Source organism: Sebastes umbrosus, chromosome 13 (genome assembly GCF_015220745.1).
Source record: "Sebastes umbrosus isolate fSebUmb1 chromosome 13, fSebUmb1.pri, whole genome shotgun sequence".
In the NCBI taxonomy this organism is placed as follows: domain Eukaryota; kingdom Metazoa; phylum Chordata; class Actinopteri; order Perciformes; family Sebastidae; genus Sebastes; species Sebastes umbrosus.
In genome coordinates this window covers 11931060-11955115 of record NC_051281.1, presented here as the reverse complement: position 1 = coordinate 11955115, position 24056 = coordinate 11931060, and the positions used below count along the sequence as shown (strand labels likewise).

Below are 24056 nucleotides of genomic sequence, written 5' to 3'. Positions count from 1 at the left end.
ATACTCAACCTCTCTGATCATCTTATTGATCCTGTTTTTATCATCCGCAGCGATGCTGCAGAGCACAGCATAAAAGAGGACACTAGCTAAGATTCCCTGATAAAAAAACATGAGGAAGCTTCTTGCTGATATCAAAGGATCTAAGCTTCCTCACAGAGAATAGTCTCGACTGAGCCTTCTTGAATACATCAGTGTTCTTTTTCCAGTTTAATTTACTGTCCAGGAAGACACCAATATATTTGCATGACTGGACAATTTCTATGTGCGGATCCTTAATCATGACTGGGTAGACCTCCTCCCTCTAAAATCAATAAGTAACTCGTTGTTCCTCCCAACATTTAATTATAAAAAAATGTGCATCACACCAGCTTACAAATGATTCAACCTCTCAGGTCATTGCCTTGGTTAAGTTGACCAACTAGGGCAGTGTCATCCAACACTTTTGGATTTGAATAGATGCCTGACTATGCCCTATAGTCAGCGGTATAAAAGGGGGATAAAACGTGTCCTGTGGTGCTCCTGTTCTGGACCAATGTGTAACAATTAGTGGGATCTATTGGCAGAAATGGAGTATACTATCAATAAGTATGTTTATTTAAGTGTATAATCACCTGAAAACAAGAATAGTTGTTTTTTGTTACCTTAGAATGAGCCATTTATATCTATATCACAGTAATGAAAACACATCGATTCTTACTTTCAGGTGATTATACACTAAAGAAAACGTACTTATTAATACCCTATTCATGCCAATAATTCCCCCCAAATACTACACATTGGTCCTTTAAAGCGTTTGAACTGCTGTCCTTGTATATGTCTCAAATGTAGTCCACTTTCAAAATAAAAGATGTGATCACATGAGCATATTTCGGCCAATCAGTGGAGGCCAAGGTTCTCTTGAAATGCAAGGATTTTATCGATTGCGTCTCTGGAGTCAGCGGTTCTAACGATGATTTCTAGGACTGTTTTTAATGTGAAGAACCTCTGTGTTGGATTTTTTGGTCTCCTCAAAGATTTCTCAAACGTCCAAAAAACCCAGAGTTTAATTTTATCATTTCTAAATTATGTATTCTTGAAACAAATTACCCCAAACTAGTCCGAACATTACAGCAAAAGGGAAAAAAAAGATCAAGCCCATTGTGTTGTCCTATGTAGCACAGGGACAAGGATGATTTCCTCAGCTGCCTGCCTACACTCTTTAGCCTTTTCAATGGGTGCCCTGCTTTCCTTTCAATGCGGCATTTGATACAGAAGAAAATGAGGCAGGATCTATCTATCTATCTATCTATCTATCTATCTATCTCATAATCATCATCATACCATGTACTCTTGTCTCCCAAGGCACCTGACAGCTCCAGCCCCATGGGCTTTTGTTTTCCAACCATGTCAGAAACATCTGAAGTTCGTATCTTTTTGATCTTGCAAGTGCTGCATGGTTGAAAACCCATCCAACCTCTCCTCTTCCCTTGTTTATTTCCTTTTTTCAGCACCCATCATTCCTCTCTCTCCTCATCTTTTCCTCTGCCTGGTCAGTTCACCTGCGGCGCTGGAAGCCCAGCAGAGGTGGTTTTGTCTCTTGTGGAAGGCAGCGCTTTCATCATCTGCCCTCAAAAGAAACACTCAATTTCTGTTTTCTCCATGTATCTGCATCCTTCTGCCTGACTTTTTTAAGCATTCTGAACATGGCTACGGCTGACACTGAGGCGTAGCCTCTGGCTTACATGTGGCCAGGACCTCAAAAACAACAGGGGGCTTTTTATAGCCATGTTCATAGCTATGGAGAATAGAAGGATCTGTTATAAAAATCCACCGACAAGGCGGAAATTATGTTAGATGCAGATGGGATGATAAAAGTTCGGAGTGTATCTGCAGTGCTGTCACCACGTTACTTCAACACTCATTTTGTCACTGTAATGCTCTCAGATGTAGCAACCTTTGTAGAAACGAGTGCTGAAGGGGAGCACAAAGAGAGAGATAAGAGATCCAGGCACAAGAAGAGAATGGAAAAGAGTAGATGTAATGGCCTGAGTCTGTTGGTACTATAAGAGAAACTGTGAAGCAGATACAGAGAGAACAGCACTTTTAATGCTTGCCTCTTTGTAAATCAAAGCTGGCTTTTAGAATGGCAGAACATGACTATCCCAAACAGTGAAAAATACATGTTTGTACTATCTAGATGGATTTGTGTGTTGAAAGCAGATACTAATGTTTTTGGATTTAAACTAATAAGAAAATCTTAAGTTCTAATATTCAATATCTATATAGTTGAGCCTTCGAACAACAAAGATTATCACAAGTGCTGAAAGGCTGTGTACCAACCCTTCAAAATAAATCCAGACAGTAAAGTTCCCAGGGTTGATTGTTCACCCATTCTTCTGTAAGTCTAAGTTAAATCAACACGTCTGCATGGCATCTGCAGGTGCTTTTCTAGGTCCCACTAGTGCTCCGTCACCGTTGGCTCAGCATTTTTATAATGAAGCAGGACGGTTCTCTCCTTTGCTAGCTCCACAGTGAGCCATAACACGCAGCACTGTACACACTACACATAAATAGAGACAATTTATAAAAACACAGAACACATTTTACAGTGTAAACACTCACATTGGATAGCAAACCACAGTCCCTTGACTGAAAAGAGCTAATTCATCTAATTAAAGTAATGTAAAATGTAACTGTTGCCGGTACTGGACGGTAGCATTTTGAAGGAGGAACTATGTCTTCTTTCACTTCTTCCATGAGGGTAATTATTGTGTCAGCGCTCAATTCACTGAATAGACATTGCGTCCTCCGTCAGCACATCTTTGAGCCCTACACCTATTCCTCTGTCTTGCTGCTGTTACTGCTGCCATTGTTAAGGAGAGTCATCCCCACAAACACACAACTTTTATAGACCATCGCAAATAAACAGCTGCTCTGTGGAGGCAGAGAAATTGAATGCAAAAATGAACCCTTTCAGATTGTATATGCTTTGGTACATCTAGCCCTGTGCCTTTTTAATAAAGAATGTGACTATTCGGGATAATTTTGTATCCAGCTAATTTGGGGCAATTTAGGGGTTTGCGTTCTGCATCTGCACCATAGACTGTATATATGTTGCCTTACACATAAAAGAATGATCCCACTCACTTCAAACACAGTGAGGCATACAGTTTATTAATTAAACATTGGTATTGGATCGGTACTCTGTTATCGGCCGATACCCAAATCCCAGGTATCTCTATCGTATCGGGACTGAAAAAGTCAGATCAATGCATCCGTACTCTCTCTTTCAATTCCCGAGACTCCAGCTGCGTGACTACTCCCCTCAGAGCAGCTGTCAATCATGACGTCTCACCCCCTTTTTATAGCATCAAATAACTAATTAAAACCAAACTTATCAGAAAAATTAACACTTGAACATACATCAGCGTGATGACAACTACCTAAAATGACAGAAACCATCTTTGGGGAAAATGTATTTGCCCTGTACTTTGACTTTTTAGTTTGGCCCGTGTCCCATCCGCTAACATGGAGGGGGCGGAGTTTATGACCTATACTGCATCCATCCACCAGGGGGCGATCAAGATGTTTTGGCTTCACTTTTGGGGAGCGATCATGTCGTCCATCTTTATATACCGTCTATGATCTGCACTAAGTCATCAAAGCGCGACTGCATTCTACATGGATTTAACTCTTTGTTGTTCTGCTGTCTTTCTTTTTGTGTACGTGTGTATCGAGCAGCCAAGCAGCGCATGGTGTGTGACCCGCTGTGTTCGGACACCGGGTGTTGGGGTCCTGGCCCAGACCAGTGCCTCTCCTGCAGATACTTCAGCCGTGGACGAACCTGCGTGGACACATGCAACCTTTATGAAGGGTGAGTTATGCATGTATAACTGGTAGATCACATAGTGCGTTGTCCTCTAAATGTCCTCAGGTCCTAATTGCGTTGCAGGTTCAAATCATAAACATCTCTTCATCTAACCATCTGTGCATGTCTTTGTCTTTTTCTGCGTGATGCTAAAAAAAAAAAAATAAACCACTAAATAGCATAGCCCCTGCTCTTGTTCATTGTGCTTTCACAAGGTTTCGATTTTTCCAACTGATTTACTTGCCAAAAGTTTTTTTTCAGTGCATAGTCTGGTTTATTTCAGATCAGTCTGAATACTTTGAACAGTTAAAGCACTTTGGCTTACCTTGACACCAGCCGACCTATCTTTCACCAGACACTTTTAGTGTCTAAAAAATGAGTAGCTTCTATACTACGGCTAACTTAGAAAGCAGAATAAAAGAGCAGAGAAAAAGAAACGGCAGAAAATGATCAGTTTCTCTTTTCAAGGTGAACATAATGGGTGAGGATTGAAAGAAGATTTCACAGCCAAACTTTCAGTTTATTCCCACCATTTTAGTAGGAACATCTGTGTCTAGCTCCAACAGCCCTCTATAGGTACACCAGGGTGTAAGTGAAGACACTACTCTTCTCTGGGCCACAAAGGAAATCTGCAGGGCATCAACACAAACACAGATGACGACTGTAGGACCGTCACTCCAAATACTCCACATTATTTGGCCACTTTCATCAAAGATCAACAAGAAGCCTCCTTCCAAGTCCCTCTGCAACACAGTGTATGCTCAATCACAGACCTTGGTGATAGTTGTTGCAATAGAAAATGTTTTGTCAAGTCTCTATGGTAACCAATGAGTGCCTTGTGAAGTGATAGACGTGGTTGGAACAAACTGTGTACATCATTTCACCCAGCAAACCAATGCAGCAAATATAGCTCTGTGTCAATACCAAGAGGAAATGGACTATAGCTGCACTAACACAATCAAACATGTACTCAGCTGTGAGTCGAGGAAGTGCCTTCTGATCAAATTGAACACGCTGAAGGCAGGTTCACCTGTGGATGAACACTCCCTGGTTCATTGTCTGTTGAGGTAGCAGTTTCAATTGAGCTAAAAGTGCTATCAAATTTCATTACATTGCACATCACTTTTACAAATCGTTTTCCTCTTTTCTTTATTAACAAATCACTGTCAAATGCTGATCACTTAATTATAAAATGAAATACAGTAACTATATACTTCATATGGTGGCTTTTCTGTTGTTCACTGTTGGGCTTGAGTTTGCCATTTTTTTTAAAGCTAAATGCAGTACCTTTGAGGGTTTCTGGACAATATTTGTCATTGTTTTATTATTTCCTATAATAAATATATACATAGATTTGCATAAAGCAAGCATATTTGCCCATTGCCATGTTGATAAGAGTATTAAATACTTGACAAATCTCCCTGTAAGGTACATTTTGCATGATAACTGATTAATTTGCGATTCATGGTGATTAACTACGGACAATCATGCGATGCAAGGCGATGCTATTAAGCACAGTTAGCGTTAAACAGGATCCTGTGGTGGTGACAACAGCTAATATACAGTACTTTTACCAACTGAAAGTGAACAATGGAAGAATCTTCTCATAGAGCTGCAGTTTTAACAATGTCTGTGCTGCAAATCGTATTTAACAGTACAATCAACACCTGGTTTTGTATTATTGATTTTTAAAGCAAATGAATGAAATGTTCACCCAATAACCTCTGATAAATTAGAATTTTTATTATAAAATGTTTTTTAAGAAAGGTATAAAAACATATGAACAAAAGTGAAAAATATACAATATGATGAGCACTGTGCCAACAGTATAGGGTTCCTGATGGAGAAGGTTTTAGGTCTCCAATAACAAGCAGGCAGGAAAAAATTCTGCCTGAAGTCTGACGTGTGGTTTGTAAATTCACTAACTGCTTTTCAAGTAATTGTCATCATCATACTTCCCTACAAGAACTTGCAGGTTACCAGCGCAGGCAACATCAAACTGATTCCTATATGAAGTACTTGACAGAACCCCTGCAGCAGTAGAATGTGTTCCGCTGATCAAATCAAGGACAAATAACCATGAATCAACTCATCCTATTCAGCTGTGAATAGGAGTGGTGGAATTTTCAAATAATCCTCAATTGTTGGAAGACCTGCTGCACAACCTGCTCATCAAAACTTAAATTCCAGCTCAAAAACACCCCAAGGCTCTTTGTTACAGCTTTCAAGTTCAGCAGTAATTTTTTCTGTTTAATATGGATAATATTTAAGAGCCGCGGGGTAAAAAGAACAATTAAAGACGTGGTGGTAACTCTCGGTTAAAAAGGCACCCCTGCAGAGTCCCAAAACAATAGGGGGCCCTTCACTTTAAAAGGAAGCATAGCTTGATGCTATCCTATTCTCACAATACACGGTGACAAGATCCGCTCCCAAGGAGTTTTATTAATAACATTTTAGATTTTTTTGCCTTGCAGAACTGCTGGAAAGATGCTTTTGAATTCAGAGTTCTTATTTGATCAAAAAAAAGTTTGGTGGCCACATTGGAGAGGAATGTGAAGGACCAAGAGGTGCTGTTAGGGCAGGGGGGCTAGGCGTGTCACTGCGTGTCACAGTCACTGCTTGCGCACGGGGCCACGCCCTGCCTACCTGTCCACCTGCACGTCAGCACCACCCGCACCGTCAGCGCTACCAGCACATCACCCACCAAATATAGAGCTTCACTTAATGCAACCCCAACCCGAATTTTGACACATTGTGTGTCTTATATCATCATTGTTTGTGCCTTTATTTGGTATCTGCTCAGCTTCAGTTCTTCAAGTTGCCCTCTAGTTCAAGTTTTTGTTACAGCACCTTTATTCTTAAGTGGATTGGTTTAGCAGTAGAAGTTCAGCATCTATGTAAGAATCAGAAATTGCTTGTTAACAGGGACACCTGTGGCCATTAATACCTAGTTCACAGTGCACGACTTTAGCCCTGATTTTCCGCTCCCCGACAGTTTTTGGAGCTCCCAAACAAAAGCCCCAGATCAGACGCAAATCAGCGTTGGCTCGCAGCTTGGACACCGCTGGAGCGTCATGTGTGAACTGTTCAAAGACACCTTTTAGACACATCCCAGATATTTAGCGATTTTCCCAGAAAAAAACCGCCCGCATTCTTCACATTAAAATAAGTCTACTGGCTGATAGAAGAAACCCAGAAAGTTTGTCTCATTTTTTATGTTAGGTTAAAACCTGTTCACACATTGGCAATAAAAAACGATTTAAAAACATTCATATGTGTAAAAACTTACCTACAGTCCCTTTAACAAGGATAGACACTGTGCAGACATTACTTCATATCAGGTGTGCATGTTAAGAAGTTGGAGAACAAAGGTACTTGAGGACTGAGTTGAATACACACTGCTTGCTAAACCATAAGGAAGCCCCTTTATTCATTTGGTGACTTCTATATTTATACTCTAACTAAAGTTTCACATCACGGTCTGACAGCAGAAAAATGACGAGGGATCGCCTTACACCTCAAATGATGTGTTAATGGTTGTTGAGTCAAAACAATTTAGACGTTACTGTTCAAAATGCCGAACATGCAGTTTTATTTGTTAGTGTGAGCATACAGGTTTAGCAGTACAGATTATTTCCAAAAGCCATTTGAAATGAATGTTTATTTTTGCATCAAATCATTGTAAAGGTGTATTATTCTCTGCAAATGTGTTGCTGTATCTTTGTCCCTTAACAGACAGAAAAGCAGAACACAGCAGAACATCATGCAGTAGCCTATAAGTTTTCAGCGACAGTGATATCTTCCAGCTACGCTGCAGCCCTTATTATTTCAACCAGCACACACCCAGACAAAGGCTTACCTCCCCAGACTCCTGGAAGGTTTTATGAAGGCCAGATGAAGCATAATTAATACTAATTTGATTTAGATCCCACTGGGCCAACGACAACTTTTTTTTCCTCTTGCTGAGCTGGAACATTCTGTTTTCCCTCACTGACCACAAGAGAAGAATCCAAAAGTCGTTCTCCTTGTCCTGTAGTGACAAAGGCAAAGTGCCAACTCAGCCGCTCTGTGGTCAGATTTAATGACTTTTTGAGGCCACTCTGGTCTTCTACTATTATAAGGGGATTTCAGAAATTGAATAACAAGGCACTTAATTTAATTGATTTTTGAAGCGTTGCACCCCTCGAAGGTACTGCACCTTTCAACTGCGTTGACCCCCCTGCATGATGGTATCAGTATTACAGTTAGCTCATTAGCTACAATGCCTGTGGGTGTAACTATAGTGTGTGTGGGAGTCTGCCTGTTGATGGTATGACTACATCTACTAACCTTTATTTCCAAAGTAAGCATAGTAAGAAACGATGTTCATACTATCAGATAGAAACAGACAAATCTATCCATTAATAATCCGTCTATCTCTCTCAATCCCTCGCTCTGTCTTCTCTGCTCTAGAAATGGCGTCCTGAACCAGATTCAGACATTATTGATTAATGCTCCTAAAGAGAATGTTCTGGGAAATAAAATGTGATATTGACATTGAGATCACACAAGTTGTCCAGGAGGTGATTCCGCTGAATTTGCAGTTTTATATCAACACTTTCTCATCCCGACTCGTCACATACTGACGCTTTGTCAGACCCCTCGGCGTCACTTTTCTATCGCAGTAAACACGTTCTTAATGTTGTGAAGTGAACAAACACACTTGCTTAAGTTTAGGCAACAAAACCACTTAGTTAGGTTTAGGAAAAAACAACATGGTTGGGCTTGAAACTACTACGTTTGTACATTAAAAAAGTGACTTGACTTTGTGAACACGGGACACGAACGAACAGCTGATTGTAACGTGAAAATGAAACGTAACACACGGGACACGAACAGTGGTCTCCTGGATGAAAGCCTTGTTTGTTGGAATAATCCATCTCCCCTCTTGCCCGCCAAGTGTGTGTCTTTTCACTCTTTAAACTGCGTTTACTGTTGCCTCAGATGGTTTTACATTGTAGTTAATGGAAAGCCTGGTGCGTCTAATACCGGCGCCTTGTGCAGTGGTGTCGAACGTCGATTGACGTGACAAAACATCAGTACTTGACGCCCTTGGAATGAGAACGGGCTGTTTATGTATAATGAAATCTATAGCAGAAAACATGAAGCTTTAAGGTGATTCAGTCAAAATGTAGCAATTGTTTATCATTGTGCTAAATTAAGTGTTTTCTTTTTAATGTTACATTCTTATCAATCATCTGACTCATTTACTTTGTCTATTCTACTATATGTAACATCCATGTTGGCTGAGGATACAAAGCCATGCTATCGTTCAATCTCACTAATAATGTTTTGCTCCCCCTCTTGTATCTCACCTCTGTATTCCTCACCCATCTTAATCCCTCCCTCCATCCCTCTCCTCCTCCCCTCTCAGGGATATGCGAGAGTATGCCAACGGGTCAGTGTGCGTGGAGTGTGACGCCCAATGTGAGCGAGCTGACGATGACTCTTTGACCTGCAACGGTCCGGTAAGCTTGCCCCTATAGACAACAACAGTAAGGCAGACACTGAAGCACTATGTCATCTTAACGCAGACAGAGAAGAGGGCTATTGTTTGGTTACGTTTGCTTTTATCTATTCATTAAAGAGCAATGGTGGCGTTATTCCATCATTGAAAGATGAACTGCAGTCTTAATGGTGTTAAAGCTACTGTAGAAGCCATGGAGCCAAGGCTAATCGGAGTTATAATGTGACAGTGAAAAGCAAGCCAATGAAAAGAGACTGACTTTGTAAATCAATACAAGGTTAAGTATTTAAAAAAAAAAACAACAAGGTGGCTGATGATATCCTGTATTTTTCCTATTGTCAACAAATCCCATGACAAGACTAAAACCAACAATGAATAGAACTAAAAGCAGAATCAGCTGAAAGGATTAAATCATTCTTTTCAGTGTTGAGCCCCCAACAGAAAAGTATTCAAGGCCGGAGCATTCACTCACCACAAACCAAATGACTTGGAGCTGCAGACGTTCCCTGTGGTCATCTCAGACTATGATTAATTATTGTATTAGCAGTCAAAGTGTGCCTCTCAGCTGTGTTATTGATTATGTCTCATGTTCTGAGTCAAAGGTAAAACTGATTATTTTTGCTAAGATCAGCATTATTTTGCGTGCTAATTTGCTGTGGGTTTGTATTCAGTACATGTTCGCTTGTGATTGAATAGGGATCTGTTTATATGTTAAGTTGACCATCAAAAAATGTATTGAGGGACAAAAGGCTTTTGTACTCTTAAAAAACGTTTGCATTGCACAAGCTCTTAGAGAAGCGTAGTCGCTCTTTGAAAGATTGTTTGGTCGCAGCTGTGCATTAGTGAAACGCCAGAGTGGAAAAGAAAATCCCTGACCTTCATTTCTGTCTGCCTCTTCCTGCACAGTACAGTACACCCACAGCCACATGAGGCCCCTGACCCTGCGCTTTCTCTTAAAATCTTATCTCGCCGTTTGATAGAGAGGGATGGTTTGCGACAGATGCAAGCCAGAGGGGCCGCGCGCTGTCTTTGGTGTCCCATCACACTCTGTCAGATAGTTTGCCCAATGTAGTGTAGAAGTAGTTGTTTCCAAAACTACTGGAGTGTCTGTGTGCAAACATGGCAAGCAAAGGCCAAAGTTGGTGGTCGGCTTGAGTAGAGTGTGTTTGTTGTTGTCGGAGGAGATTTGTTGGTTTGATTATCTTGGCTGTCTGCTTGATACCTCACAGCCCTGCACTTGGCTTCCTCGACAAGTGATGGGAAGGTGGGTGCTATAAAGAGAATAAAACAATACAGATACCTGTAGCTCACTTCCAGCAGTTTGAGAAAAAAGTAAAGAAAAACTGTACAGCAGTCAAAGTATTTTGTAATGATTTTCATTAGCAGTCATATATTCATGCCTCTAGTGGACATAGTCACCGTGATGTCACCCATGGGTTTGGGGACTGCCGCTTTGGAGAGTTTGGCATTTTGTCCGTCGCCATCCTGGCTTTTTGCAACCAGAAGTCCCTTGAGAGGGTGGAGCTTAGTACAACCGAACGCTGAATAAGACATTTTTAGGCAACCAAAATGTTGAAACTGAAAACACACTATGAAAGGGTTACATTTATAAGACGAAAACACGGACAACTCCCAGACCGGACAATGCTGTGATAGCGACCTGTCAATCACAAGGTAGCCACGCCCTAAAACATACCCTGCATTATGGTCGATTTGACTCTAAATGGGACCATAATTTACTAAATGGACATCATGATGTATTGAAGAAGACTTGAAACTAGCGATTGAGACCATAAATTCACGTTTACAATGTTTACTGAGGTAATAAATCAAGTGAGAAGTAGGGTCATTTTCCCATAGACTTCTATACAATCAGACTTCTTTTTGCAACCAGAGGAGTCGCCCCCTGCTGGCTATTAGAAATAATGCAGGTTTAAAGCACTTCTGCATTGGCTTCACTTTTCAGACCCGGAAGTTTCACACTGTAGTTAATTAGAACAAATGCAAAATAAATAGAGGCTGTGTTCACACCCCCATTGTCTTTTTTGGGGTCCATATAGAGGAGTCTTCATTACTTGAAAAGTCTTATATAAAAGGTTAAATTCTTTACATGACTTTATGCATGACTTTCAACAGCTGTTTCTTATTTTGGTACCCTGCAATTCCCATATACAAGTACTGTACAAACTCATGCAGTATTTCAACCTGTGAGTGTGTCTGTGCATGTGTGTTAGTGTGTCTTGTCAAGCTGTGTATAATGGAAAAGTCCCAGGGTAACCTGTTGCACCACAAATGGATTACAGCAATCATGTTATGGCCACAGAGCCCATAGCAATTACATTACAGCTTACACACAGTGATTTGATAGGCCTAATGCCCTCTGCGGAGAGAGATTGGAGATACGACTATAGCCATGTATAAAGGCTATGCTATGGACAGAATGGCTGATAATGGTAGACCTACAGTAGCTGCTGTTTTTGATTAGTGATACATAATTTCTTCTCCAGCAAGCACATTGTTTACTATGTCTTTACTGAAAGAGCGGAGCTTGCTTACATTTCACAACTGGCAAGACTTCAGCTCAGCTCAGCTTAAGTATCCTATTGACCCTTAATCTTCTGCAAAAGACAATATTTGTGTGATTTGTAACGTATCACTCCAAAATTTCAAAAGTTTATTACAATTATGACAGATTGTGTCGTTAGTCATTTTAACAGACTGTCAATGTTTCGTATGATATCTTATGAAAAGTTATTCTTCATTTTTCGAGCATTTTGTCCAGCAACACGTGTCAACTTGTGCTCGTTTTATGAATACAGTCGTTTCAAAATAAACTTCCGTCTTCACAGGAAACAACTTGGTTAGCTTTAGGCAACAAAACGACTTAGTTAGGTTAAGGAAAAGATCAACTTAGTTAGCTTTAGGCAGCAAAACTATTGGAAAAAAATGATATGGTTAGGTTTAGGCAACAAAACTATTAGGAAAAGATCGTGGTTTCGGTTAAAATAACTCTGCAAGTGGCGTTTCTTAAGTATGGAAGTTACACCAGTACGAACACCAGTGTTAAAAGCTGGTGTTTTTGTTGTGCTGGAAATCCACAAATTTGCTAGAAAATCCCATCTGTTGAATATTGGTGTCAATTTACAAATGTCTCTTTGTCCTTATCCTGTATTAACACGCTTTAGATTGCACACTTTGTCTGGTAAATTAATCCTACAGTGTTTGGTAACTGACCATGCGTGATAACTCAGACTAAAATATTTGATAATGTAAACAAAAAGGTATTTAGGCGAGGGGCTGGTTCTTACACTTGCACCACACACTGAGGTACAAACTATTGGCTTTGATAGTGAAACATATGATATCTAAACATAATAACATTTGAATCTGCTGGAATGGCTATATACCCTTTATGACCGCTGAATTGAATTGCCCACAGTCATATTAATATGAACTAACACATCCATCTCTTCCCTGTTTGTCTCACTGTTTTTTTTTTCGACCTCCTCTCCGCTCTTCGCTTTTCATCTCTCCACCTCATCATTAACACTTATAAGATTTTGTGGTGTAGTGTGGGGGTATATTTAAGCAGTAGAGCAGATATACAGCAGAGCGTGATGACTTGGTCTGTGCATTATATCATAGTAAAATATCTTGTAAATCTTTCCTGATGTACAGGAACCTGATCATGCCTTGAAAAGCCTTTTATGTGGCTGCCCGTCCTGACTATAAGCTCTGACACCATAAAGATTAATTGCCAATCCTCCTGAGATGCTGGTGTTTGTGCATGAAAGGGAGAGAGGGAAGAGATTGAAATATTCATTCACACTCACATATCCAACAACATCACACACAGACTGCAGTGTTAAGCACACAAGCGGACCAATTTAAATTTACAGCAGGGTACTTTGGTCGCGACGCTGTGCGTCGCGTCCAGTCACTTTTTGGATGTCCCATTGCCCTGCTGGACCAAACACTGTTTGTTTGTTCTGTCACATAATTTAGCTTGCTGATGTGATGGGACTATTGGATACACACACACACACACCAATAGCCACGGGTGGGAAGACACTCATAAAAGCGAAGTGCCAGGCTCAACGCTAAAGCCAGCGAGAGCAGCGAGACTTTCAATTTGCATAATTATACCGGGGTGAATGCATGTTCACACACACACACACACACAGCGCTACAAAGAACGCACGCAGAGGCATTAGTGTACACGCACTCATACACACACACGAGTGCATACAAGCCCATGCACCGACACTACTTCTGGTTATGTATGAACAAGCACTCATACACACTCCTCCACCTGCCAAAGGATAATTATCTGCCTTCAATATCATCTTTTTACCTTGGTCCCCCTTGTTTAATGAGAACAGTGTGTGTGTTTACGTGTGTTTCTGTCCCACCTGTATTTGCCACATACATAGTATGTGTTTGTTTGTTAGTATGTGTTACTCAAGTACTTTACTTAAGTATAATTTGACTTGAGTATTTCCATTTTGTGCTACTTTATACTTCTACTCCACCACATTTCACATTTCCATATTCTACTTTTATCTGACAGCTATAGTCACTATTTTCAAGATGAAGATTTTTACATTAGAAAACCTAAGCCCGTACCATTGTGCCGTTTGCCTACGGCACTTGGCCCAGTGGTCTCTCCCTCCAGAGCGGTCACCTCTGCGGTTCAGTGTAGAAGCACACTCTTGCTCTGCTCTCGCCTTGGTCTTTCCTCCTCTCTACCCCCAGGTGCTCAGTCTCATCCCATACTGTCATGCCGTAAGGGAGTTTGGAAGAAGTCTGCAAAGATCCTCAACTTTGACCCCTTCCTGAACACGACCTCACGTATATGGTACAATCTCTGCCTGCGTATTGGTTAAAACCCCTTGTATTGGAAAAAATGGGAGCTGGGCGGTGTTGCAGTGCTTGGTGACCTTTACATAGAGCAGAACCTGAATCGTTCAATGACTTAACAAGCAGAATACAAATTGCACAAACAACAATATTGGCGATATGTGCAAATTCATAATTTGCTGAAACTTTAAAGCACCCCTTTGGTCCCCCAAAATGCAGAGACCCCCTCTTTTATAAAAATGAGCACCACAAATATTAGGCTGGGTCCAGTAGTATGCAAGATTAGCTGCGGACGGACAGACAGACAGATGCACACACACAACCATGCACATAATCTCCTCAGGCTATGCCTGGCCGAGATCATAATATATCAGCTACAGGTGAAATTTTACTGCAGAAGAAGTACTTTTATTTTTGATACTGTTGATACAAGTACATTTTGCCGCTAATACTTGTGCACTTTCACCTAGGTAAAGGATCTGTATACTTCTTTCACCACTGGTTTGTGTGTTTGTGTGTGTTGTTTGTCAATGAGATGTTCTTTAGGTCTGTTGATGATACGAGTCCTGTCTGGGAGAACTCTTCGCCTCTCTTCCTCTCCTCCCCTACCTCCTCCTTCGCCTATATTAGCTCCATAAATCCTGTTCTAGGCGGATTGTTATGGTCATTGTGTGTGCTGTGAGCGATGGTTATTATCTGCCTGCTCCGCTCACACTGCTTTATGCGTCTCGTCTGCTCTCTCCCTCCCGTCCCTCTCTCTCTCTCTCTCTCTCTCTCTCTCTCTCTCTCTCTTATTCACATTATATCTCGCTCGTTCTTACTGCCTCTGCATCCATGTCCACTCTCTCTCTCTCCCTCCCTCACTTTCCCTTATTACTCTACAGTACTTCTTTTTTCACTTTTCTCCTTCTGTCTTTTGCTCCCTGTTATCTCTCTTTCGCTCTCAAGCTTTCACTGCTACACAAGCACAACAATTTAATCTATAAAGCTGCTAAGAAACCTGCACTTGCCAAGTTATTGATGTAGAAATATACCCATCAATCAGTCTACATTACAAACTGAGGCTACAGCAGATATTTCATCCCCTAAATTTGTGACATGGCAGATTTGTCCTTTATACCCGTCTTCATGATGCCAGGTGTACTTACAGTATAGCCTCTCTACACACAGGAAGTTTGGAATCATAACTTGAGAGTAAAAACTGTCACCCAAACATCTGTGAGAGAAAGCTGTCCAGAGACAGCTGGACTCGCTATTGATAGCCAAGCCTTTTGCAAGAATACTCTTTTCTGTCTCCAAATCCACCAGTCAAGAAAAAGTTTGTAGGAAGGAGGAAGACTTCATCATGACTGCCACTTGCCACTAACTGCAAAGCTACCTAGTAAAAACACTGTTTTTATTGTTAGTGCTGAATGCAGTGTTCCAACTCATATACTGTAGAGTAGGCTTAGTCAGAAATGACTCAATAATAGTTGTCAGTGAAGTACCTTGCTAAATGGCAACATAGCTCCTCGGTGATGGTTATGCATGCGCCACCTACTATGTACATTTTTTTCAGAACTATTGATAAACTACTGGATGTTTTCAAAATGAATATGTGCATCTGGATTTAAACAATGCTTTTTTTTCCTCACTTCCTATAGGGCCCAGAGCATTGTGTGAAATGCCTCCATTTCAAGGATGGTCCTAATTGTGTTGACAAGTGTCCCGATGGCCTGCAAGGAACCAACAGCTTCATCTTCAAGTACGCAGAAGCCAACAATGAATGCCATCCCTGCCATGCCAACTGCACCCAGGGGTGAGTACAGTCAGGACATGACTGGTCAGAGGTGTGGCGTTCAATGGTCATTAAAATAAGACAGTAAAAGTAAGACAGTTTTCTTCATTCCTTCATAAATCAGAAGTCAGTTATTTCAATAATAGATGAATGAAACCGTAATCACTTTACCAGAGAAAACCAAAACACATGGAACATTTCTACCGTTTGCCATCTTAGATGGTTTGAGAGGAGTCCTGACTAAATTTCCTGACCCAAACCCTAAGCGCCTGGTTACTCCAGCTTAGTGGTAAGGTGAAGTAAATCTGTTTTCGCAAAAGGATTGAACTTTGGTTAACTTTGACACGAAAGTTTGCAACACTGAGCAATTGCAAACCATCTTCACACGGCTGACATGTGAAACGGAGAACTGGAGAGTCCAAAAATAGCACAAAATTAGCTGTATGGCACCATATAATTTCATAGAACCCTGCTCTGCTGGAGTCCAAGCTGCTCTGTAAAGAGGCAGGGTTTGTAGTCAGTCATGAGACAGAAATTGACGTTGGTTGAATAAACTGTGTTAACGACGTATTGGCTATTGTGTAGCACTACCATGTTACTGGTGAGCTCGTCAGCCGCAGTAACTCACCAACTAGCCCTGTGAGTAGTCACTACATCACCAAACTTCCAGCACCACCTATTTCAAAAGGACACTCGAAGGAATTTCCCTGTGCCACTTTCTGGAGTGACTGGGTACTAACAGGATATTCTTACTTACAAAATTATAGTCCAACATTTTTGCTAGATAAGAGAGATTAATAGAGAGGCAAAGCAGAAAATGAGAGAGAAGACAGGAGGAATGAAAGTCAGCGAAGTACCTTGCCTCTCTCCATTGCTCACTAGCCACTGATCGCTCAATGTAATATTCAACAAGCGTTGGTAAGACATCATTTTGTATTGAACTCCACAGGGAGTTTATGTCACTTCCTCGCATGTTATTTCTCCTCTCCTGAGTGACAGCCTCCAGCTCGCTCGAGCATAGCAATGTAGTCGTAAATGGAAAACACCAGGCTGACACTTTGTCACAGGTATAGCTTCATAAGCAGATCCGCTTCTCAAAAAAACAAGCTGGGGGAGGGAGAGAGATAAACAAAAGAGGGAAAGAAACAGACACAGGGATGAAACCACTATCCCTTACTTCTAAACATTCGAAGGAGCCTCCAAATTTCGGAGCTTGTATTAAGACTGTCAGACGCCACTAGTGTGCAGTACACATTGGAGATTTGAAACAGGAGGACTGGTGAAATTTCCAGCAGAGATCTTTGCTTTCCACAAGAAGACAATGTAGCTTTGTAATCTCCCACCCATGTTGACACTGGGCACGCTGAAACTAAACCTCTGGGATAAAGTTTTGACTCATACATGTTACACACAAACAGAGACACTGTATGTTTTGACAGACAGCAATAAAGTCTGTAGTGGACAGATAAGAGAAATCAATAGAGTATGGCTTATGTCAGCTTGTAAAGTCAGTAATACGACCAGCACACCAAAGTCCATTCTTGAATCAAGTTACTTTGACAAATCAACAAATTAACAGATACAAAATACTGCAGTTCCGTTCACTGTAAGATTCTGTACAGTCAGCTATAGAGCTTTTACCACTTTAAAATATCTACTGATGAAGAAAGAAAAATAAGTAGGGAATACATTCCAAATGATGTTTAACTAAATTTTTTATGAACTTCAAAATGGCTTATTTATAGAATGTTTAGTGTGTAACTTAACACATTTTGTTTCCTACATAATAAATGATAAAAATGTGAATCTTTTTATTTAGTATTATATCCATAATGTGCGAAGGCAGACACATATCTACTGTAGGCCTGCATTAAAAAACATAATTTAAGTCAGCACAAGTGACCTCAGAGTCTTGTTAACTCTGTACTTTCCATTACATGGTTGCATTCCCAACGAGCAAAGTCGAGAAAGGGCAAAGTTTCTCGGCAAAAACGTCATACACTGTTATGGATTCAGTTATTTTTTATTAACAATTAGCTACTGTATTGCTTTGCTCAACTCCCTGTCATCATTCTCAGATATGACAAACTATGAATGTCAAACTTTTGCTTGTCCTGTGTTTGTTTACTTAGGTGCATTGGACCAAGACTGCAAGACTGTATTGGCTGGATGGACAGGTACAAAATTATTTTCAAAAGAATCACAGTAAGCAAAGTCTCTGATTAATGGCTAGCTCTGAGGCCCAAAATCCCTGAGTGTCCTTAATGCCTCTCTGTGCGTGCATGCTTGTGTGTGTGTGTGTGTGTGTTTGTGTGTGTGTGTGTGTTTGCACAAGCAATTTGCCTGGTTCTTGATAAATTGATAGCGCTTTAGCTTTTGTTCTGAGGCTATTGAGGAGGTGGGGTAACAAAATGCATTTTGCAGCAAATGGATTCATAGAGATTTCATAAGAGAAACAGTTTGGCATCAAGTGGCGCTGAGAATTGTTTGTCGTGTGGGGGGAAGATTTAGTTTTTTTAAAGAAAAAAACAAGACTGATGAACAGAGTGAACAGCCAACACTACAAAACTTACTGATGGATCTGGAGAGCTGCAGCACAACACTGCTGCCAAAAACTGAACAGAACCATGCAGGACTAGGCCTGTCACGATATTGACTTACCGTACGATATATGGACATGACCGCGATCATTTTAACGTTCTTGACTTATTGTACGATATATGGACATGACCGCGATCATTTTAACGTTCTTGACTTATTGTACGATATATGGACATGACCGCGTTCATTTTAACGTTATTGACTTAACTTACGATATATCGGCATGACCCCGATCATTTTTACGTTATCGGCTAATCGTACCATATATTGACATGACCTTGATAGTTGTTACATTATTAATTTATCATACCATATATCGACATGCCTATTGTCATCGGGCCGGGGACTACAGCTGGATATTAGCCATGTTGGCTAAAGCTGCCCTTTTTACTGTTATTGCTACAGTCAATTAATTGGCATTGTCCACGATATAATAAACTAATAAACATGACCTTGATCATTTTTACTTTATCGATTTATCATACGGTATAGAGACATGACTTCGTTAAATTTTACGTTATTGACTTATTGCCCAATATATGGACATGACATCGATCGTTTTTACATTAATTGACTTATCATACGGTATAGAGACATGACCCTCAATAATTGTTACGTTATTATCTTACTGTACATTATATGGACATGACCTCGATAATTCTTATGCTATTGACTTATCGTACGATATGTGGACATGACCTCGATAATTTTTGCTGACCTCAATGTTGTCTGTTGTGTTTTATATAAGACAATATATTATAGTTATCATTATCAGGCACAGATGAGGACAGTGCAATGGTAAAAGACAATGTGTGACTTTAAACTCAGACCATCAGACTGGAAAAATGGAAACACATTTAGACTATCTAGCAGCATAGCAGGAGGCTTCAGAAGAAAGAGCAGTACAGTTAGATATATAGACAGACGAACTTATAAGCATTTAGTAAGTATTTACTGATCAATATTCAGTCCTGAACCTTTCACTGAGACCAATAGATGCTGAAGGAGATACCTGCTGTATAATTTAAAAGGAAACATTCACGCCTTCTACAGATCCGATCAAAGTCTAAACTTTTCCTCCTGAAACATTTTTTGGGACAACAACAAGATGAAGAGGGACTGCAACAGATGGGGAAATGTAGCTATCAGCTGACCTGGTGGACAGATCGGCCGTTATCAGATCTCCGATATCTGTGGCCAGGATGCAGCAGTACACGCCCGGCTAACCCCAGGCTTAGCTGCCTGCTCTGAGGTGTCACACATCTTGTAGATGTGTTACCGGTTGGAGGTATTGGCTTTTGAGCACGACTGAGAGTGGCTTATCAGAAATGCATGATTACACTAAGCCTTCAAAGGCCATCGTTCCACCTGGCATTAACGTACATCTTGTGTCGAGATTGTGTGCGTATCTGATTAAGCTGGATTAATCACTTCCTGTCACTTACTCATGTAATATTCATTCTGATAAAACTGACAAGTAATACCTCATCTAACAGGTTCCCATTTGGCGGCATCTTTCCCATTTAATTCAAAAGGATCAGAGCTGATATCTCTGTATTCCCTGATTGGCTTCTTGTGCATACACATTTAGAATCTGATGGCTGTAATGGTGGAGAAACATTGCATTTGATGTGGTCAACTGCATCACTGACCATGTGCAAAGGTAGCTTGCTAGGTGACCTTTAGAACTGCATGTCTCTTGAGTACATTGTAGTATAGCTGGGTTTCAGGGGACCAGTTAGTCCAGTCAGTTGGAAAGACCATGTAACTGAAGCGTGTGGATTGCATTAGACGTCTACAGTGGGTCCTGATGCTAAAATGACATTTGGTCATGCGTCAAATCGTCAATTACCTTTCTTGTTGACTGACTATTGACTGATTATTGTTAAAAAGTGCAAGATACAGACGCGCACGTACAAACTTTGTAGTGTTGGTTTTAGATTATATATGTTGATTAAATATGGAGCTACAACCAGAAGACAGTTAAGTTACCTTGGCCTAAAGAGTGGAAACAAAGGGCCTATGGCAGCACCTCTAAAGCCCATTATTTATTGCAAGAGTTAGTTATAGACCATAAACGTATATAAGAAGTGGACGTTGGTTTGCGGACTTATGTTTTGAAGCCTCGAGTTCGGCATTTTGGACGTCGACATCTTATTTTTTGGCTATCGCCACCTTGTTTTTTTGCAACCAGAAGTGACACGAGAGGGTGGAGCTAAGTACTACCGAACACTGAACAAGGCATTTTAAATTAACTTTCAATAACTGAAAACACACTGTGAAAGGTTTACAGGTCTAAGATGAAAACACGGACAACTCCCAGATCGGACAACGGCGTGGCAGCCAACATCATGCTGTATTGAAGAAGACTTGAAACTAGCGATTGAGACCATAAACTCATGTTTACAATGTTTACTGTGGTAATAAATCAGGTGAGGGAGTAGGGTCATTTTCTCATAGACTTCTATACAATTTCCCACTGATACAGACATACAGTATCTGCAGTGAGCTCATATTGGCAGATATAATACACCTGGCAGATTTATTGGTCCCACTCTTCTTTTCAACAGCTCTTTGCCATCACACATTATGAGTCCCCAAAAATAGTGATTTTCTCCCTGTGCCTGCTAAAGAGAGAGATGCGGGGGAGATACAGAGTTCTTCACTTCCCATGAAGCCGGCTGACTGTGATAACATTTTATGGGGAGTATCCTTGCAGTCTGTGATATACGGTCCTGAATAACAGCCTTTTTCCTCTGATTAAGGGCAGAGTCTCAGAACGCCTTGACCAAATTAAGTTCTTTCATTACAGCAAAACAAAGGGGGGGTTTTGGGCTGGTACACTGGAAAGCCAAGTCTTCCTACTCAATTCTGCAGCTACTCCGTAGACCGTTTGGGGAGCATATCAGGAAAATTATTGAGAGGCTTGATTTCAAATGACAGCGTCAGTGTGGTGCTGAGAATTCACTTTGATGGTTATTTCCATGTTTTTGATCTCAGCCTCGATTTTAATGAGAGGGCATGGAGGGATGTTTGTTACCAGATGAAGCTTAGTGGGAAAAACAGACAGAAATTGAAGGTGAAGAGGGTTTTTAAGGATCGCCTACATAAGCATACACTTTAGAGACATGTTTTTTGTGTGTTTGTGTATTTGCTTATTAGTTTTTGTGTGTGTGTGTGTGCACATGGCATCAAATCTCTCCACCTGGAGATAATGTTTCATACTTTCTCATTGCCTGCATCCTCTTCTGTCTTCATCATCCGCTCATCTTTCCTCCTTCTTCTTTTTCTTCCCCCTCCACTTTCTTGTCTTCAGAACCCCTCTGATCGCAGCGGGGGTGATCGGCGGCCTCTTCTTGGTGGTGATCATGGTGCTGAGCGTAGCAGTGTCTTTGCGCCGAAAGAACATTAAGAAGAAGAGAGCCCTCCGTCGCTTCCTGGAGACAGAGGTGAGCAAGGCAGTCGGGAGAAATTGCTGTCAAAAGACTGTTTATGACTGGGAATCATTGGTGACAGTTGTATGGCACTTTCCATACAGTCTCAACCTTTAATAATGTATCGTATTGGACAAATAACTTGGCAATAGCGTAGGCATTGCAGATTCAAAAGCATTAAAAAACATAATGGTGAAATAGGCGGTGAAAAGATTTATGGGAAATTAGTGAAAAGGGTACAAAAGAATAGTATTTTTTTTTTCAGTAAGAGTGGCAGAATTATCTTTGACAGATTTTGCACATAATTGACCGTCTTTAAGACGAGTAATCCATTAATTTAAGAAGAAAACAAGATCAAAACATAGGAAATGCCTGTGGACGTTTGTCTGAATTTGTATGATTACATTGTCGCATGTGTGTAGTGTAGCAGTGTGAGTGTGTGTGCATTCATAGCACATACCCTGCTGCACGTACTGTACAGAATAAGAGAAAGACTGAAGGGAAGAAAAAAAGAGAATGAGACCTCATGTCTCCAGATGGTGACTGCGGAGGTGGAGAAAGTGTCAGAAACTCAGAGGGCTCAGGTGTTGCCATAGCATACTGAAGAGGACACTTCTGTTGGGAAGAGGTAAGGGACCATACCATTAGAAGAGGAGGAAGCACTCTTCCTTTGTGTTAGAACAAGAAGAGCACACCATAATGCACTTGTGTGTCCATAGTGAGAATAAGGTCTGGTTTCACCGCTTTCTCCCTCTTCAGAGCGCACAAGTATCAGTGAAGTGTCTTTGCCGATAGCTTCTATAATGACAAAATTGCACTGATGTGGCTTATTATCATACTTACACTTCTCTCACCTATGGCAGACACTTGTGCTGTCACCGTGTCTTGATATATATCTCATTTTGTTCACATTATATAGCTAATGAAGACCACAGTCATTCTTAATGTGAAATCAGAATGTGCTGGAAACAATGTTAAATGTCATCTGCCAAAACTGGTGTGTTTTGATTCAAAAGGAAGTGTAAATATAATAAACTACCTTTTTACAAAGCGATCCAAGGAGCTAGGCGGATATTAACAGCCCTCTATTACACTGTAAATTGTAATAATTTGACTTTACTTAAAGAAAAACTGATTACCTCAAAATTTCCAACTGAGGTAGATCATTCATTTTAAGTTGTTAAAGCTGAAAAGAACTGTGTTTAGGCAGCTCATGTCATGGCAGTAAACTTGAGTATAGTTAAAGCGGCAGAAGGCAGTATGTTTTTGGCATCATTGGGCAAAAAATCCATAATAACCTTTCAGCATATTGTAATTCAATGTAATTGAATTGGTAAAATTAACATAGCTAGTAAATAGTTTGTGTGACTACACGTTGTTGGTTTCAGCACTTCCTTGTAGAGTGAGAAGGTGGACAGCTCCACTGTGCTGTACTGTTGCCACAACATCTTCAGCACCACTGATGCTGGACAGCTCTCTGCACAGTGGACGATACAGTAGTGTGTGTGTGTGTGTGTGTGTGTGTGTGTGTGTGTGTGTGTGTGCGTGTGGATGGATCATTTTTAAGACATCTGTGTTGTCCAGTGTGTGTTTATGTCCGTGTGCGTGTTTGTGGCCCCCGCCCTTGGTGTTTCCACCCTGCAGAAGCTGATTTGTTATTCCATTTAAATGAAGAATGGCTATTGTTTTTAATCAAATGGTAACCATGAGCCAGAGGGACAGAAGCTGCCGACCACAGCCAGGCTGATTTACACTCCCGTTCAGTTTTCCTCTCTCTGCCCGGCCTCCCTCTCTAATCTTCCACTCTTTTCCTAATTCTCCTTATATTGCTCCCTCTCTTATGCTTTTGCATCGTCTGACTAATTCGGCCGCTCGCTTCTCCATCGCCGTCTCGTTGTTGTTTTTGTTTCTGCCACAGTTCCTCTCCCGCTCCCTCCCTCCCTTCTTATAATCTTCCTCCCTCTCTTGCTGTTAAATCTGTTCGTTCCTCCACTTGAGGAGTAATGAGACAACAAAAGTGTCAACTCCTTT

At 40.8% G+C, this 24056-nt stretch overlaps 1 protein-coding gene across 3 annotated transcripts in view; it reads left to right on the top strand.

The window, feature by feature from the left end:
- LOC119499855 (receptor tyrosine-protein kinase erbB-4-like) overlaps positions 1 to 24056 on the top strand; it is a 352862-nt gene that overhangs the window by 262446 nt on the left and 66360 nt on the right. For all 3 annotated transcript variants that reach the window (XM_037789066.1, XM_037789067.1, XM_037789065.1), the window contains exons 13-17: positions 3721 to 3853; positions 9261 to 9354; positions 15857 to 16011; positions 18123 to 18167; positions 21908 to 22040. In XM_037789066.1, the coding sequence (XP_037644994.1) occupies positions 3721 to 3853; positions 9261 to 9354; positions 15857 to 16011; positions 18123 to 18167; positions 21908 to 22040 (560 nt within the window). The remainder of the gene's footprint in view (positions 1 to 3720; positions 3854 to 9260; positions 9355 to 15856; positions 16012 to 18122; positions 18168 to 21907; positions 22041 to 24056) is intronic.